This window comes from Pogoniulus pusillus, chromosome 13, assembly GCF_015220805.1.
Source record: "Pogoniulus pusillus isolate bPogPus1 chromosome 13, bPogPus1.pri, whole genome shotgun sequence".
Lineage (NCBI taxonomy): Eukaryota > Metazoa > Chordata > Aves > Piciformes > Lybiidae > Pogoniulus > Pogoniulus pusillus.
The window spans coordinates 15,698,147-15,716,992 of record NC_087276.1 but is presented as its reverse complement, the minus strand read 5'-3'; the positions used below and the strand labels follow the sequence as shown (position 1 = coordinate 15,716,992).

Genomic DNA, 18,846 nt, shown 5'->3' with positions numbered 1-18,846 from the left:
GCCGTGCCACCGGAGCCAAGGCAAGACAGCAGGCGGCAGACGATGCCGCAGAGGACACGGAACAGGGAACACAGCCAAGCCCCGCTCCAGCCACAGCGCCCCCGGCCGGGGGAGGGCCCGCGGCCGCGCGGGCGGAGCCTCCGTCTGGCCCCGCCCCTTATGCTAATGAGCGCTGAATCACGCTCCGCGGGCCGCGGCCGCCGGCAGGACTCAACCACCCAGGTGGAGAGGAGGAGGAGGCCGAGCAGAGGGGCTCGAAGCGGACCGGCCCACTCATCGGCTCAGTGCCCCGCTCCCGAAACGCGGTGCGGCGAGAGCAATGAGATGCGCTCGTTCCCGGGGGTGAGGCCCGCGACAGGGGAGGTGAATCGGCAGGGGCGGCCAGAACGGAGGGAGAGAGCCCCCCGGGCTCGCGCGCGTGGTGGCGGCCGAGGGCGGGGCGAGCGGGCGAGGGCGGTGGGCGCCGGTCACGTGACGGGCGAGGCTCCGCCATTTTGTCCTGCGGAGGCAGTACTTAGGGCGTAGCGCCCGCGCCGCCGCGCACTCCTGCCGGGACGGAGCTCCGCGCCGCAGCTTCTCCTCCCTCCCTCTCCCGCCCGTGGCCGGCCCCCTCCCTTGTGCAGCTCTCAGCCGGCCTCCGCCCCGTCTCCCTCCCTCTTTCCCTTCTTGCCTCCGCCATTTTGTGGCCGAGCGCTGCCCGCGGAGACCCGGCGCCGCGGCGGAGCCTCCCACCTCCCCCTTCGCCCTCTTGCGCTCCCTCTCCCAGCGGCGCCTACCCTCGGCCCGGCCCGCGCAGCCATGTCGTCCAGCTCTAATCCCGAGTACGCCTCCTTCTTCGCCGTGATGGGCGCCTCGGCTGCCATGGTCTTCAGCGGTGAGTACCTGTCCGGCTTCCCGGGGCTAGTGGGGGGGCCTGGAGCTGCCGAGGATGGAGGGGGAGGGGAAGGGGACACTGTCTGTCTCGCCGCTGTCGTGTCGGTGGAGGGGGGTGGGGGGGTCACCTCTTTCCTGGTTCTCTCCCCTGGCGAGGAGTGATCCCCAGGGGAGGGTACGGTGCCCGGCTGGACAGGTTTTGGCCTGGTCGCGGAGGCGGAGGTAGCCCCAGGGATGGATGTCCCCCTCCCCCCAGTTCCATCCGGGCTACCGGGGCGCGGCGGAGGGGGTCTGCGCGGGTGACGTCACCGCGGAACGTGCCGCCGCCGGCGGAGCCCCCACTGCCACGTGACTGCGGCGGCGCTGCCGCCCGGACCGGCCCCGCGGGGGGGCCGCGCCTGCCGCCTCCGCGCCCGCCGGGCCAGGGCCTCACTGGCCGGCACCCGACTGCGACCTTACCGTGCGTCGTGGGGAGGACTTCCCCTCGGGACCTTCCATGATGCTCCGGCGACCGCGGTGATACGGCTCTGCTGCTCCGAGCCGGCCTTGAGGGGGTCTGCCGGCAGGGAGGGTTGGTCTGACTCTCCCGGGGCTGCATGGAGCACTCCTGCTGTAAATGACAGAGCTGCACTTGAAACCATTCCTCGGCTTATGCAAGACCAGTTTTGAATGGCTTTGAAATGTAAAATACATTTTAGGAGTGAAGGCAGTGTTAAAGATCTTAGCGACATTACAAGGAACTTCTAGGGCCTGACCTTTCCCTCCAAATGGGAGATGCAGGAAGCACTGAAAAAAGCAAAGCTCTGCTCCTGTGATCATCCATCTGCTTCTGAAGTCACAGAGGTTCGGTGCAGAGGAAATTGGGTCATACTGTGGCATCTGCCTCCCTGTTGAGGGTCTCTTGTATAGTGGCTCACAAACGCTGGCTTGTGTTAGAGGGAGCATCCTCTGATGCTGTGATGCTTTGTCTCTCGGAGCATGAGTAAAACTTCTGCAGAAGATAACTGCAGCTCCTGACTGAGCCCTGAGCTTTCTGCAAGGCACAGCCCTGCTGTTCAGTCCCAGATGCAATATGGAGAAGACTTAGCTAGTTTTTCCCAGATGCACTAGCTAGGAATCCAAGAACCAGCAATCGGTCTGGTTTTCTCCGTGAAAGGCTCACCCAGTGTGTGCGAGTGTCCTGGCTGGTCTTCACCTGGCAGCCGTGGAATGGAAGCACTCAAGTACTGTGCTGGCAGTAGCTCTAGTGACGGTAGCTGCTGATGTGCATGGAGTCTCACTGTGTTAAAACGGGCTCTGGTAGTTGGCTCTGGAAGGCAAATGTGTGGAAGCTGCTCTCAATTAGTGTGGCAGATTAAACTGTGTAAATAACCAGGTGGACAGTGGATTAAAAGTAGCCCTGGAGAGGAAGCTGTCTAGTACTGGTGTTGGCACCACTGACAGGTTCCATACCAGGTGCATTCATGCCTTTAACCTCTGCAAAAAGTAGAGGTCCTACCTGGCTGCATATAGTCCTGCTGGGTTTGTAGCTGATGGTGGGATGCTGAGGGCTGGCCCTGCCACCTCAGTTAAAACCTTGTGCTGAGGACTTGTGTGAATATGATTGGAATGCCTTATGGAGGAGCCAGGGACTGGGGACCTCCCTGCCTCTTGGCTAGCAGAGACAGTGGAATAAATGCCAAAGACTTGGTTGCTTGTTTGTACGATAGGATTAAGTTCCTAAATACTAAGCTTTCTTCCTGAGTTATTGGAGTCCTCTTGTAAGATGGAACTTTAAAGCAAAAGAAGGTGCTTGGGTGGCCTTTCAGACACTGGGTTTGTGATGTGCAGGCTTGTTTCATTGGAGACATCAGTGAGGGCTGCAGAGCTGAGTCAGTGTTTGAACAAGAGCTGGACTAAAAGGGAAGTGCTTCGTGGAAGATGTGGGTTTGACAGCATAGTGCTGGGGAACTGCAAGCCGAAGAGAAGGGCTGGGGTAGCTTCTTCAGAGGAGGTTTGGCACCTGCTGTGTTGCTGCTGGCAGGCAAGTGGACCTTTATGGAGAAGCTGTCAGATGGTGCTGACACCAGCAGGTCTGAACCATGAAGTTGGTCTCTTACTGGGGTCTAAGTGCATCTGATGGGACTAGCTAGCGGAGCAACAGGTTGTAAATATTGTTGATGGAAATAATTTGATGTGAACATCACTGAAGTGCTTGTTTAGCTGAGCAGCTTGGACTTCAGGCAGTATGACAGAGGTGTCAATACAGGATAAATTTAACTTGCAGTGTCACACAGCTGTGACATGTTCTGATGTGGGTTGGACATCAGCTATTGCAGCTATTACCCTTGCATGGGAGCCAAGCCTGTCCAGGCAAGCAGTGTAAAACCACCTCAAAATGGTGCTGGTGTTAACTGCAGCTACCAGATCTGACTAATGCTGGAGCCAAAGATCTGATTCCTGTGGAGCTTGTCATTCTGAGACCTGTTTCTAGTAAACATGCTCAGGTTTGACACTGTCCTAGCTAGTTTGATGTGAAAACAAGCAGCTTCATGCAGTGCTGTTTGGGGTTTGAACATTAACTGCTGATGGTAAATGGATAGCAGAACTTGTTCTGGACAGTTACTACTGATAGGAGCTAGAAATAGTAAAGCAGGCTGCACTGACCTTGGCTATCTTGGTGCCTGCTTTATTTGCTGATTGCAGCTTGTTCTGATGGCTGATGTTACTTTATTTCCTCTGTAAAATGTGGCTGGCTCACTGTCAGGTGCTATTGAGTGAGCAAATTATGGTGGCTTTTCCATGCCACTTGGGCATGGCAAAAAGGAGAAGCATGGTGTTGGACAAAGCTGCCTGATACCATGCTTGCTGAGGCTCCTTCCACAAAAGGAGTTGGGGTGTCCCACTGTGACCCCCAGGATGTGGTGAGGGTTTTACTTAGATCTGCACTCTGGGTGGGCTTCGGTGCCTTCACCATGGAGCATCTGGAGGTCTGCTAAGAGGAAAGGTCTCTTACCAGCAGCTTAAGGTTAGTCCCATGTCTCCTCACTGTTACTGCAGAGCTGATGAAGTAGCACTGGAGCTGCAGATACTGCAGCAGTTGGGGAGCTGCTGAGGGGCTCCCATGGTGAACTGGCAGGCTCTCGATGCAGCTGACAGTGCAGCACAGTCTGATTCTAGAAGGCTTTGTGGCTATAAACCACTTGCAGCCTTGGAGGCAAATCACACCTGTGCTTCCTAAAATACCATCTCTCGAGGGGTGGGAGCAGCAGGCCTCATCCTAAGAACTTGCAGACTCCATAGCTGTAGCTTGCAGTAAAAATGAGAAGGCAGAACAGAGAGCAGCTGAAGGCAATCTTCTGTTTCAGATCATTAGTCTTCCAAAGCATCAGGGCATGGGCAGGAGAATTCACTGGGCCAGGACTCTGAGCTACCAGGCTGTCTGCAGTAGAGACCAGCTTAAGCACTGATCCTCAGCAGCAGGTATATTGGTGGCTTTGGAGGTGTCAGTGCTGTGACAGCAGTAACCCAGGTGGCATCATCCCTGCAGCTCAGTTTGGAGTAAGGGAAGACTTCTCACCACAGGCATCACTTCCCCTTGGTGAATGCCAGCCTGGAATCATCTGAACACCAGAGCAAGCACCAGGATAACCACTGGCTTCACAGAACCTGGCTCAAGCAGAGGTGCTGCTGCTTGTACAGTGGCTCCCAGGTGTAGCTGAGGAGACTCTTGGCTTGCCCTGAAGTCACTCTAGACTGCAAAAGGATGCAGAACTTGCCCACTGGAAGATTCAGAGCAGCAGTGCAGATGAATGCCAGTTGCCTCAGGATTTCAGTCAGCTTCCCTTCCCCCCCTTCCTAAACAAGCCTCTGCCTTCTGTCCAGAGCCTGAATGACTTCAAGCAGCAGCTGTAAGATGCTGTCCTCTCTGGTCTGCCCAGACTGTTTGGTGGTGCTTGTAGCAGTGGTTTCACAGCAGTGTGCTCCCACCTGCTTGCTGCCTCCACCAAAGAATGAGGCATAACTTGCTGAGCTTGCTTCCTTCAGACTCTCAGCCTTGTGAGCACAAGGCTCAAAGACTGGCCCCAGGAGCATCTGCTGGATGCAGTTAGGTGACCTTGGCTTTTCCATGCTTTGGAAATTAAACAGCTTAGCAGTGGATACCTGCTGGTGAGTGCTGTAAACTGCTCTTAGACCTGCTAGATGGAGTGGCTTTCTGCTAGCTGCTCTGCCAGTCAGTACCTGGGGTACAGTGGTCCACCCATCTGAACAGCTCATCTCCAAGGTCTGTGGGGGATCTGTGTTATGACAAATGACTTGTGAGTGGACTTGGCTTGCAGAAGAACAAGCCTGTACTCTGTGGTGTGAAGTGTCAGCCTTGCCATAGTTGGTAAAACTGCCTCGTGTGCTCTGACACTCCAGAGTGCGAGCTGCTTGGACAGCTGCCTGGCAACTCTTATTTGGACTGTTGCTATTGCAGCTTCTTGAAGAGCTGTTAGACCCCAAGAAGCTGCAATAGGTGGTGTCCCCATCCCTGGAGGTGTTCAAGAAACACATGAGCATGGCACTTGAGGACCTGGTGTAATGGCCATGGTGGTGTTGCATTGATGGTTGGATTTGATCTATTCCAACTGAAAGAGTTTTTCGATTCCATTTCCCTATACACTGAACAAGACTAAATGTCCTGCTGGCCTGGCAGGTTTGCTGATGGTGCTGAGCTCATTTGAAATGTCCCCCAGCCTCTCCTGGCATTAGGGCTGGGGGACAACCAAAAAGAACCAAAAGTATGCTGGCTGTCCCTGAGCCTCTGAGTGGCTCAACTTTTTATCAAGCCTACAACTTCCATAGGGCACCTTACCCATTTACCCCCTCCAGTTACCACCAGGGCACTGGCTATAGCTAGTCCTGAGTCAGTCTGAGCTGTGTTTGTATGGGCTCCACATACAGTTGCACTGACCTAGCTGCCTCTCTCCTTTTGAGATGCAGCTAGACATAGCAGCAGGGTTTTTCCAGCCATGGAGTATCCATTACAGTAACCTGAGGTAGAGCTTGGTGTTCACTGTGGTGTGGAAAGGACCTTAGAATAACCTGTGGGAAGAAGCCTGTTACTCTGAGAAGATTCAAGTTTCTGGTATGGCAAAGCAAGGACTGTTCTTGAGCACTCCTGAGCCCAGGTGATTGCCTCTCAGTGGTTCTCCGTTTAAGAACAAGCTGCTTAAGGATGAGCAAGCATGGAGGGGAGCTGATGCCTGCTATAAGGGAAGCCTGCCTACTGCACAGGACAGCCCATTTGGTAAGGGATTATTAGTTCTGAAAGGCCCCAGATGGGACTTATACAGAAGGTTCTGGCAGTGACTCAGGGTCTAGTGATGGAAAGTTTGACCTGGAGTAGCTCACTTCATGATGCAAAGGAACTCTGCCAGGCAGGGCTCTGGAAATCCTTCACAGCTTGCAGTGTGCAAATGTGCTTCTCCCTGCTGGGGCATGGGAGGGGAGTGGCTTGAAAACAGCTTGGCAGAGGGGGATGTGGGGGTACTGATCAACAGCTGACTGAGCAATCCAGCAGTGTGCTCGGGTGGCCCAGAAGGCCACCAGCGTCCTGGTCTGGATCCGCAGTGGTATGGCCACAGGAGCAGGGAAGTGATGGTGCCTCTGTGATGGGCACTGCTGAGGCCATGCCTTGAGTACTGGGTTCAGTCTTGGGCCCCCAGCTGCAAGGACATTGAGAGCTGGAGAAGGATCTGGAGAACAGGGTTGGGAGGAGCAGCTGAAGGAGCTGAGGTGATTCACGCTGAAGAGGAGGCTGAGGGGAGACCTTGTAGCTCTCCACAGCTCCCTGAAAGGAGGCTGGAGCCAGGTGGGAGCTGGCTGCTTCTCCCAGGTAACAAGTGAAAGATAAGAGGAAATGGTCTCAAGTCTGCAGAACCCATGCAAGGCTCTGTGTAATAGCCTATAGTGAGGGAATGTCCTGTGAGGTGACACTCGGCTCCCTTAGATGCCAGATTAACCTCCTGGGTGCATGACCTGACTGAGCACTGTAACTATAGCTACAAAAGCTTGGTCCTAATGCCTGGACCAGCCCATGGGCTGCTCCAGTGTTGGCAGTGAGGGTCAGAGGCAAGCCCTTACTGAAGATCCTGGTAGTGGCAAGACCACAGCTTTCCTTCAGTCCTCACTGAAACTGTTGCCTGCAGGGGAAGCGACTCTCAGCTCACACATCACCTTGGAGATGCACATCTACACCACCTCTGCTACTGCTTCTGATTCATAGAAAAGAATGGCTGTGGCAAGGGGCCAGGCAGACTCTCCCCACCCCTCTGGGACTGGGTTTTCTGGGAACAGTTCTACATCAGCTGTGTCTTGAGTTGAGGAAATTGCTCTTCAGAAGTATTTCAAAATCAGTTACCTTTGAAACAGGCTTACTGGGAGTAGGTGGTCTGAAATGGTGTGCAAGGAAGCACCTTCTTAGCACTGCTGATGTCATTGAACTTGTAACTGGCAGCTTCTGCCTAGGGACCAGAATGGTTTTCTTCTGTGACCAAGCCAGGTAGGTGAAGTGCTGCAGCTTCTGCCAGGCAAAAGTTCTGATAGTGCCTTCTCTGCTTTCAAGGTAGTGTTGCAGCTTAGCTGATCTGATTGATAGATCATAGAGCTCCAACACAGTGTCTTGATCAGTAGCAGTGGTACATCTCTTGTTCTGTTGTCACTGTCTTCCACAGAGATCTCTGCAAATCTGCTCACTGAGAAGGTGGAGGAACATGTTCTTGTAACTCATCAGGAATGATTAAATGTAGCATATGAATTATCAATCCAGGCTGGGAGAGGTGGTGACAGAATAGTCCTGCAGAGAAGGACTTGGGGGTGCTGGTGGAGAAGCTGGACAGGAGCCAGCAGTGGGCACTGGCAGCACAGAAGGCCAAGGGCAGCCTGGGCTGCAGCCAAAGCAGTGTGGGCAGAGATGGAGAGAGGGGATCCTGCCCCTCTGCTCTGGGGAGACCTCACTTGCAGGGCTGGGTCCTGCTCTGGGGTCCTCACACAGGGAGGACATGAAACTGGTGGAGAGGGTTCAGAGGAAGCCATGAAGATGATCAGAGGGCTGGAGAACCTCCCCTCTTGGGGACAGACTGAGAGTTGGGGCTTTTCAGCCTGGAGAAGAACAGACTCCAGAGAGACCTTAGAACATCCTTCCATACCTGTATGGGCTGCAGGACAAGTGTCAATGGCTTTGAGCTGGAGGAGGGAAGATTTAGACTGGAGATTAGAAGTTCTTTACCCTGAGGATGGTAGGGCACTGGAAAAGGTTACCCAGGAAGGTGGTGGAGACACTCTCCCTGGAAACATTCATGATCAAGTTTGATGGGGCTCTAAGCAACCTGATGTAGTTGGGGATGCCCCTGCTGAGTGGAGGGCTGTTGGACAAGATTACCTTTAGAGGCCCCTTCCAATCTGATGCGTTCTGTGATGCTTCATTTCACATCTTAAAGGAACTACAAGCCAGGATGTGCAGGAGGATTGCAGGTCATAACTGGAGAGCTGTGCCATTAGATGGCTCTGCTATGGTGGGAACTGTATGTACTGGGGCACTGTTGGGGTACAAAGAGATCTTAGTGGGAGCAGTAAGATAGGGTACTGTGTAAGATACTGGAGCAGCAGCTGCAGAGGACTCCAGTGTAAGGCAGTTGGTCAGGATGTTGCTGAAGACCATTAGGAGTGGATATGCCAAGGTCTGAAGCTGTGTAGCACTTGTGGGTACCCACCAGTAGGATTGTGATAACTTCAGTGTCCTCTAAAGCTGCAGTGGGAAAATGAGCTGCCACAGGGCACGTGGTATAGACACAGGGACAGATCCACAAGCTCAAGGCATAAGTTCTGTCATTCTCCAGAGTTTGGATTTAACTGGAAATTGTCCGGCTGGTGCTGTCCTGCTCCTCCGTGAAAGCTTTAGCAGCCTGGCATTGTCAGTGGAACTGCAATCCAGATCTGTAGCCAGCATTGCAGCACCTTCAGGTGCTCCCAGGCTTGCAGGAACTGAACAAGCATAAATGGTTAATTTCTCTCCTCAGTCTCTATGCTAGGTTCAGAAGTGGGTTCTGCCCCATGCTGTAGCCCATGGTCCAGCTAACCTCCATCTGGATGCCACTTCCACTCCTTAGAAGATGCTTCATCTAGCAGAGGAGTTTGTGTGATTCAAGTTAGTGATTTCTTTTTAGGCTTCATGGGGCCAGACTCTTAAGTGATGCCATCACAGAATGCCAGCCAAGCTTGCGTGCTTGCTTCTGGGCTTAGCTTACACCTGCAGGTAAAACCTGGCTTTTGCTCTTGGCTCAGGCTTTCTGCTGAGCTGGACTGTAGTTGTGAATGGCTGAAGAGCCTTCCACCATCTGGTTCAGTGACAGTCAAGAGCTTTGCTGATCCAGAACCAGGCTTTGTAACTAAAACTGAGCTTGCCTCTGACAGTGACTCCTATTAGTGCTGCTCTTAGAGCAGAGCCAGGGGATTACTGCTTGAGTCTTCACTGCTCAGAGAGGCTTTAAGTGAGCTGCAGCAAAGCATGCCCTGGCCCTCTGTATGCTTCCTGGCAGCTCCTGGGAAAGGGGCACCATCTTGTGCTTGGATGCTGGTGTAAAGCAGCTACAGCTCTTTGTGGAACAAGTGGCTCCCTCTTGTAGAAAGCAGAGTTGTGAAGTGGGTGGAGATGAATAGCAAGGGTCTAAATAGCACCAAGACTGGAAAATCCTCATGGTTTTAGTGCTCTTCACTAGCTTTTTAGAACAGGCAGGAACATCTTCATGCTAAATGGGACTGTTACCTTTGGGGTCTGAAAAGGAAACCACTCGCCCCCCCCCCCCAGTGATGCTTCAAAGGCTTAGTCCTAGATGGCTGTCGATTAGCAGTAGTCTCCTGGGTGATGCTGAGTGCAGTCCAGAGACAAGGCGTGAAGGAGAGGAAGTCTTTGCAAGTACCTCAGAACCAAAGGAGGAGGGATTTGTGGAAGCTTTTGTGAGACTAACAAGAGTGTTGAAGGCAAGAGCTGCCTTTTATTAGTGCCTTGGGACTCTTGCAGTTCTCAGCCTATGTTCTGCTTTGAAAACCAAGAGCATCCAGAGATGGATGTGAGACTCCAACACAAGTGATCAGCAAACCTTCAGGATGAAGTGCATTTGATCCTCTATGGCCTACAAAGCCATGCTCTACTTTGTGGTTCCTGTGGTTGGGTTAAGTGTTTGAACCTGAATCTGTCCCAGGTGAGGCTGACACATGAGGGTGTCCTTTCTCCTAGGAGTGAGGTGCAGCAATATGTAGGTCTGTTGCTCTCTCAGTAGACGCCACCTCTGAAACTGAAGTGGCATATTTAGTCCCAGGCCAAAGTAGAGCAGTTCTGTGGAAGAGGCCCCAAGAAGGTGACTTGATAAACATTGGCTGCTTGTGAGAACGTGGTCTAAGTGGTTCAAAGGTCAGTGGCTGTAAAATCAAGCTCCCATCTGGGTGGAGGTGCTTTGCTTCCACCCAGCTCAGCTGAGCAGAGCCTTGCAGCATGGGTATTGAGAGCACCAGCTCTGCAGTAACAAGATTTGGACTTTGAGTTTTAGTTCCTGAAGAGGAGTGGGTGGGTGTCTGCTGAGGAAGTCTACCCTGCTGTGGAAGCTAGCTTGAAAGAGGTATTCTGTTATCAGGACTGTTCCAACAGCACCTTTGGTCACTTCCTCATCCTGTAGGAAAAGCCCTGGCTGGGGAACCAAGCAGTCTCATGACATAGCTTTGCTTTCTTCCTTGTGCTGACTCGGCTGTTCTTCAGGAGGCTGCAGCAGGAGGAGGTGCTATTGTGGAGGGAGTTGTCTAATGCCTTTTTTTCTCTTCCAGCCTTGGGAGCTGCCTATGGAACAGCAAAAAGTGGCACGGGTATTGCAGCTATGTCTGTGATGAGGCCTGAGCTCATCATGAAGTCCATCATCCCCGTGGTCATGGCGGGCATCATAGCAATCTATGGCCTCGTAGTGGCAGTGCTCATTGCCAATGCCCTCTCACCTTCCATCACACTATTCAAGTAAGCCTCTCTCTGTCACCCAAGTGTGTCTTGCCACTGTTCTGATGCTGCTGCTGGGGTGGGTTTTACTGCAGAGCCCTGGAAGGAGTGTCAGTGATAAATGCTCCCTGCTGGGGCTTTGCAGCATGGACTGGATGCCAGTTGTCCTGCCCTCTGTGGCAGCGCTGCCTGGGCAGTTTGACACTCCACTGCTGGAGCTGCTGCAGTGACTTATGGCTTGAAACGGATTTAAGAGGCCAGGCTCATTCTGTGGTGCCAAACTGCAGACCCAGCGTACCCAGGACTTTCCCAGACTTGGAGTGCCTGTTGCCAGGGACATGCCAGTGAATAATTAATACTGCCCACTGCTTTGTGCTGGCTATTCAATCCTCAGCCTATACATCAGGCCTCTGCACTAGCCACAGCCTGAAACCTAATCTGCACATGGCTGGAACTGGTTGGGTTGAAACCTCTCAGTAAGACTGTGTCTCTGAGCTCCAGCAGACACCTCCACTGTACCGGCTGTAGCTGCTGAGCACTGTGGTTGGCCTGACAAGCCAGAGTGCAAGAAACAGCAAATGCCTCTTTGCAGTTATCGGGTGGCCAGATCTTGGCAGGGCTGCTCCTCGGGTACCCCTGCATGGAAAATCCAAACCAGCCCTGTCCAGCTCTTGTACAAGAGACTGACTTATCGCCTGGATGTGCATAATAAGGTTGTTAAAAGTGGGAGACCGCAGCAGTGTGAGGCAGCCATTGCTGCAAGTGCTAGCCCAGGTGGCTGAAGGGCAGCACCTGAAGCCAGCAGCTGACTGAGGTGGCTACAGATTAGCTGTGTGGCTGTGAACTCACTAGCCCAGTAGCATTGCTTAGCTTATTGTATGAGCTGCAGCTGACTACCAGCTCAGGATCCTGCTTAAATGTCCTTTTAAGTGTCTGAGTTAGGAGGCAGCTGGTGGGTGAGCCTCACTGTGCTTGCTTAGAGTACAGAAGGAAGAAAGGCTGTCCTGAAGTTGAAGAGTTGAGTGTCCTCTAGCTTGCCACTTACATTTCCCATCTCTGTCCCACAGGAGCTTTCTTCAGCTGGGTGCTGGCTTGAGCGTGGGCCTGAGCGGCCTGGCTGCTGGTTTTGCCATTGGCATCGTGGGCGACGCAGGTGTACGGGGAACAGCACAGCAGCCCAGGTTATTCGTGGGCATGATCCTCATCTTGATCTTCGCTGAAGTCTTGGGTCTCTACGGCCTCATCGTCGCCCTTATCCTCTCCACAAAGTAAAAAAAGTAGTCACACAGTATGATGTAAAGAGATGTAACAAATCTACGTTTAAAAACAAAACAAACCCGAGGGGAAAAAAAACAAAGCTCCAGAATGAAAATGGTCTCTCCAATGTGTACAGTCGTCCCAATTTGGTAGTTTGATCTCTTGTAAATGCGCAATGTATGTTAGTGACTTCGTCTGTCCTTGTGTGTACTTCAATATTCAATTGGATGGGCTGCTCCAAGCCTGCTGCTGCATGCCTTGGGGTGGCCCCTGTGCAATTTTTTCCCCCCCTCCTCTCTCTCCCACCCATTGCTGTTAGTATTTTATGTATAAATATGAACTAGAAATGTAATTTTTGTTTTGGGGTTTTTTTCCTCTTCACTGGATGTTTATTTATAAAAAGACTTGACATGTTCATACACATCTTATGGAGCGAGGATTTTCAATTTCCCATTGCTATATATATTAATCTTCTATATATATAGGTAGATTTACACTGTGGGGTCAATTGTTCAGTGCAGAGAATTCCTTGGATATGTAACTTTTTGAATCTCAAGATCGCTGTAGTGTCCTGGTTGTTGGAGTATGAGAACTTTGTGTTTTATTACAGCAGCAGCTGTCCGAAACACTCCTGTGTTTCAGTAGTGACCGCCAGTGCTCCGGCAGCAGAGTTGTGCTCCCGCTCTTGGGGTACGAACTTGACCATGTTTCCAAATAAAACTTCCTCACTACATTGCTGTCCTGAGTCCTCTGCCTCTCTTTTTTTGTGCCTTTTCCCCTTCCTCAAGGAAGAGTGGAGGTGTGACCGAGCTCAATGCTGCCACCTCCACTACAGCATTTGCAAGTAACAGAATGGGTTGGGGTGGAAGGAACCGTAAAAGATCATCCAGCTCCAGTCCCCGGACAGGAACACCTCCCACTAGCCCAGGTTGCTCAAGGCCTCATCCAAACTGGCCTTCAACACCTCCAGAGCCTTCCTGAGCAACCTGTTCCAGTTTCTCCACACCTTCACTGCAAACAATTTCTTCATCTGCACTCTGTCTTGCTTCTCCCAGCTCAAAGCCATTGTCCTTTGTACTGGCACTCCCAGCCCTTGTCAAAAGTCCATCCTCAGCTCTCCTGGAGCCTACTTCAGGTACCAGAAGCTCTAAGGTGTCCCTGGAGCCTTCTTCAGGCTGAGCACAACTCTCTCTGTCTGGGAATATTCTATGAGGATGAGGGATGTGCTCCAGCCCTCTGGTCACCTTTGTGGCCCCCTCTGGATCCATTCTTAACAGTCAGGGGACCTCTTGGAGGCCTTTTGCCTGTCCCTCTATTTCCCTGGTGCTGCTGCTGAGGGGTAGTACTTGCAGTGAACAGCAGGCTCAGGCTATTGCAGTGCTGTGCTCACCCTGTCTGAGCAGCACTGCTTGCTCTGGCACCCAGTAGTGCCATGTATGGGCTGCAGCATGGCCTGAGCAGGCAGGTTCAGGGAGCAAGGGTGCAGCAGGAAACAGCTGCTGAAGAGCCTTTGGACAGCTTGTCCTGATGCCTCTGCAGAAAGCAAGCTGCACTGCTGGCAGCAATTGCCTCTGATGTACCTGAACAATAGTCTCATCAACAAAATAGCTTCATTCAAGAGCTCAATTTTAAACCTGTACAGCAGCAGCGTTCCAGCTGAGAAGCTTCTGCTGCAGTACTCCCTGGCTGCAGCCTTCTCTGGCCTGAGGATTTCTGAGTATCATCAAGCAATACCAAAGCTTGTACAGGAAAGGGGCATTGGACTATCAATGCAGATCTCATTTCAAACTGCTTTTGGGAAGCAAATGACCTTGATCCTGGGTGTGTGGTTTGGAGAACAAGTCAAGCTTTACCTTGTTCAAGCCAAAGTGTTGGTATTACAGATGCCTGGTGCTGATAAAACTCAGGAGGGGTCTGGAGTGATCTGTCAGCACCTCTGCTGTCAGCGTGGTTAGGAATGGAGATGTGGTCTACATGTATTCCACTCCTGGGCAGCAGAAGTCTGGTTAAAGGACCATGAAGAATTATGGCCAGAGCAGGAGGAATTTGCTGAAGCTGTGTCTGGAGCTGTTAACCTGGCAGGAGCATTCACCAGCTGAGATCTGGTGGCACCTCACACACTTTTGGGTTGCTAGTCTCTGAACTGAGGCCTCTTAAGGGAGGCTTTGACTATGAGCCAGTCCTGCTAGGATGGCTTTTTGCAAGCTTTTGAGTTCTGAGTACTAGTAGGTACTAACAAGGTAATGAGTTTGCAATAGAGCTGGTCTGTTGGATTCATCTTGTAGGCCATTGACTTTGGGGAGGGTTGTACCAGCAAGTGATTTTCAATGGGGGTCTGAGCAGAACTGATGCTTGGTCTGTATTGAAGCTGATTCAAGGAAAATGCAGGATGTATGCTGAGGCATTGCCTGGGGTGAGGGAAGAATTCCTGACTGTAATTGTGTTGATCATTCTTTACTTGGGCAGAAGCAGCAGACTTTCAACTAGCTGAAGCTTTACCAGGGGTCATAAACACAGAAGTGCAACACTGATGGCAGTGAGTACTCCTGTGCAGCCTGTTGCAGCCTGCAGCTGTGATGCAGGGAGCACACCACATGCACCTCGTGGGGCTGGTGCCAGCAGTTCTATGTTGTGCATCAGGACAGGAGAAGGACCTGGTTGGGGCTCCCAATAGATTCAAGATTTGCTTGTTGAAGGGGAACCTGCTGCCAGCCTGGTTTTGGCCCATTTCGGGGGAATATAAGCAAATTGCACTTAAGAGAGCAACTAGAATGCTGGTGGCAGCCCTCAGCTGCTCGGGAAGGAAGTGCTGCAAAGGCATCAGTCAGGAGCAGCAGCTGCGATCCCATCAAAGCTTGGTGGCACCTTGCAGAAGGGGGCAGTTACCGAGGCTCGGGGTGGCAATGGATCCTTGGTGACCAAATGCAAGCAAAATTCCATGAGTGGCATTTTGTTTCATTGCTGCTAGTGAGGGCACAGAACAAAAGCTGAGGTCAGCTGCCTGCCTGCAGGAAGGCACCAGAAGGAGAATTAACAGCCCGAGTGTTGCCTCAGCCAAGCCTTCCCTGACAGCTATGCTCCAGATCCTCGGTGATGACTCCCAGGTGAGAACTCGCATTTCAAGTCCTTCCCTGATGCTTTGCATCAGCAAATTTCTCCGGTGATTCTGGGCAATAAGAAAACTGCAGGTCTGGTACCTTCACTGGGTGACAGCAGCGTGCCAGATCAGAGTGCAGTCTTCGTAGTTTGCTTTGGGAGAGGGGAGCAAGCCTCAGAGCATGCAGGCAAGCTGAGGAGATGAGGTGGTGCCTGCTGGCACAGGCGGCCCTCTGTGATGTGGCAGCTTGCATGCCTGTGAGTGTGCACTGCAGAGTGAGTCAGCCCTGCGGAGAAGGGAGCAGGGCGGCTCTGCAGCAGCAGCAGCAGCAGAGGGGAGATGTCCATTAGCTAGGTAAGTGTAGTGCCTGCCGCCAGATGCTTCACAGAGCTTGGAGACCTTTCTCTTCACTCATTCTTTCAGACTGGCTTTTTGCTTTCCAAAGGCTGCAGACTGATTTTTTTTGTCTGCTCTGCCAGAGGAGCATTTGTAAGTAGTAGATTCTCTCTCTGATTGTTCAGGGATTGGACTTCTGTAGGAGACCTGGGCTACAGAGAAGCACACTAACCTGGAGGAGATAAGCTTTGGGAAAATAAAAACCTCATCAAGAGAAACTGATGCCAGGAACTAAGCTGTGGGGTTAGAGCAGATCTCACGAAAACAGCTCTCTCAAGGGGGAATTTCTTCACAATGAGAGTGGTGAGACACTGGAACAGGCTGTCCAGGGATGTGGTTGAGGCCCCATCTCTGGAGACATTCAAGATCAGAATTGATCTTGACTCTTTGCTGTTTCTGTGCAGCCTTACTGTACACCAGCACTGTTCTCAGGTGACAGTTACCCCTGTCTCTGGCACACAGGATTTGCCACCTCTGCTGTTAGCAGGTATTTCTGCTCTAGGCATTAATCATCCTTTTTTCATGACATAATTAACCCCAGAGTGAGCCTTCCTAAGACCACGTATCCTGGAGTGGGAACGGTCTGTTTTGGGGTCAGACTAATGTGTCTTCAAAAGCTCTTCATTCTTGTTCCTGTCACTCACTAGCTACTGCAGGTCCTTTTGCCTGCAAGCCACACTTCCTTTAGCTCCCAAGACTGTCACAGCTATGCAAGTCCTACCCCTGAGTTTCTGTTGAGCTGATTCCTGTAGCACAATGCCAAAGCACACAGAATGAAAATCCTCTGCCAGCATGACGGCATCTGAGGCCCCAAGCTTTCCCAGGGGGCCACACTGCAGCGTCCTGAGTGCCTCCCACAAGCTATCTACAGAGCACTGACAGTTCCCACTAACCTGTGAAAGTACCAGCTGGAGAGCAGGATGATGCTCCTCGAGAATCAGTGGCTTGTGTTTGCCGTCTTGCTTTTGCTGAGGGATGAGATGCACTCCTCACAGGCTCAAGTCCTGATTCTTCTGGGTTTACCTAGATGATGCTGGTGGCCCCTGGACCCTTCCTTGGCACTTCTGAACTGACCTGTCCTTGCACCACCTGTGCTTCCCTCCTTTATCTGTGGGAGAGGGTAAAAGGGTGGGTTCAAGTAGCAGAGAACCTGCACCTAATGGCTTTGTCTCCCTAAAATCAGCAGCATGGTCTCATGCTGTGAAAGGGCTGCTTGGCTCTTGTGTGCATTAGGACAATTTTGTAGCCCTCCCCTTTGTGAATGCAGATGAAAAATGAGCAGCCAAGGCTGCATCTCTACAGGCACTTCACTGGCAGCAGTGCAAGCCTAAGTGCCAGCTCCAGACACCTGGACCTTCTTTCACATCTGCAGCACACACTCCTCTCTCCTCTCTCCCAGGTGTGCTGCTACAACTTCTCATGCCACCAGGCACTGAGTCTAATCTGGGAACCGAGCAGGTTAAATATAGCTCAAGCTGAAGGAAAAAAAAAAGAAAAAGAAATGTTGGCTGAAGAAAAAGCGAAGTGAAACTCCAGCCTGTGATTCCCTCAGCCTGTTAGTGGGGCAGTGGAGAGAGCATGCAGTTAGCAGAGAGTCTGCAATTCGTGGGGATGCAGCCCAGGGTTAACTCAATGCTGAGAAAGAGGAGAACATCCAAAGGGATAAGACATAAGCAGGACAGACAGGTGACATCAGGTTGGACTGGCTGACACAGGCACGGCACGGATGGGGCCCATTTCCGTGCCTCTCAGCACAGATTGTTCTGTTCTCCCCAGCAGTGCAGAGGGAGGGCTGGGCCAGGTTCCAGCACTGATTCACTGCTTGGCTTTGGAACTCCCAGCCTAGAGAGCTGCTGGAGCTCTAGGGCTGGAGGCTTGGTGAAGCTCTGTCACGAATCTGTGGAGCTCAAGGTTGCCTTGAGCAGCCTGGTCTAGTGGGAGGTGTCTCTGCTCATGGCAGGGGGGGTGGAACTAGGCAGTCTTTAAGGTTCCTTCCAACTCAAACCATTCTGTGGTTCTAACTTGAATCATGGCTGCTCTCTCTGCGAGCACTCTGTGTCTGCATTCACCTAGCTGCCTCTGCCAAGAAAAGTTACTGTCACGAGTCTGATGGCTCCTATATTCACATGAAAATCTCTGGTTTGGCCAGGGGCAATTTGGAAGCTGTATAGATGCCTTTTGACATCTGAATTCAGTGTAGCAGCTTGGAAGTGCACTTGTCTCAAATAAGCAGGCCTGGGATCCACTTTTAGGATTCATTTTCTGATCTTCCAGTTCTGGATCTCCTTGGCCTCACCTGTCCTGGAGCCACAAACCATTCCCACCAGTATGCTTCGGAGTGCCCAAGATGTGGATAATTTCAGCCATCATGAAACAGCCTGAGGCCATTCTTGGCCTGAAATTCCCAAGCCAGAGCTGCACAGAGGCTTCCTGGCCTCAGCAAGCATCATTCCCAGCTCTCCATTTCAGGAGCCTTTACTGGCATCCTCCTGGCAGTGAGAGGCAGCTCTGCCCTGTGGACAAGCACTGGCATCACAGAATGCTAAGTACAGCAGAAAACCTCATTAGAATTGAACTCCTGTCCAGCCAGGGCTGTTAGGTTCATGCACAATCACACTGCTTATGATTTGTCTTTCCTCAGTCTTATTCACCAACAGAGAGCTCACATCAGCACCCTGCCTAGGCACAGTCCTTGATGAGACACTCAATTCCTGCTGCAGTGTGGGCACCAAATGGGATAAATGCATCAGTGAGTGCTGCAGGGAGTCCATCAGAGAGTGCTGGAGGACTGCACAGCAGTCCCTGTGGAGCAAAGAGGAGGGAGGGAAGTGGAAGCACCTGTCAGCAGACAGCTGAGGATGCCAGCTTTCACTGGAACGATGCCTTCAAGCTTTTGGAGATGGGACAGTCACCCACCTGGCCAGAGACTGCAGACATAATGATCCCTGATCTGATGCAAAGGAAAGGCAGGGTTGCAGAGCACAGAACGAGCTTTCTGTCTCCTCTCTGAGGCTGCTGCTGACTTGTCAGATGCACTCAGGAGCTTGTCTATAGCAACGCTGTCAGCTTGTACCGCTCACAAGAAGTGATGCCTCACCTGCCCAGGCTGCAGTTAACCCTGCAGCTGAGACCAGGGAAGGAAGGGGTGGGTTCCAGAAACCTTGATGTGCCTGAGCCAAACCTTCACAGGTCTGTGCTGAGCACACCAGAGCTGGCCCCA

General features: G+C 52.2%; 1 protein-coding gene across 1 annotated transcript; it reads left to right on the top strand.

Annotated features, from left to right (window-relative positions):
- Positions 1-468: 468 nt before the first annotated feature.
- ATP6V0C (ATPase H+ transporting V0 subunit c) lies at positions 469-12,870 on the top strand. The gene is made up of 3 exons (XM_064153121.1): positions 469-874; positions 10,714-10,897; positions 11,944-12,870. The coding sequence occupies exons 1-3, from the start codon at positions 799-801 to the stop codon at positions 12,146-12,148; spliced, it is 465 nt and encodes a 154-aa protein (XP_064009191.1). The 5' UTR covers positions 469-798; the 3' UTR covers positions 12,149-12,870.
- Positions 12,871-18,846: the final 5,976 nt, after the last annotated feature.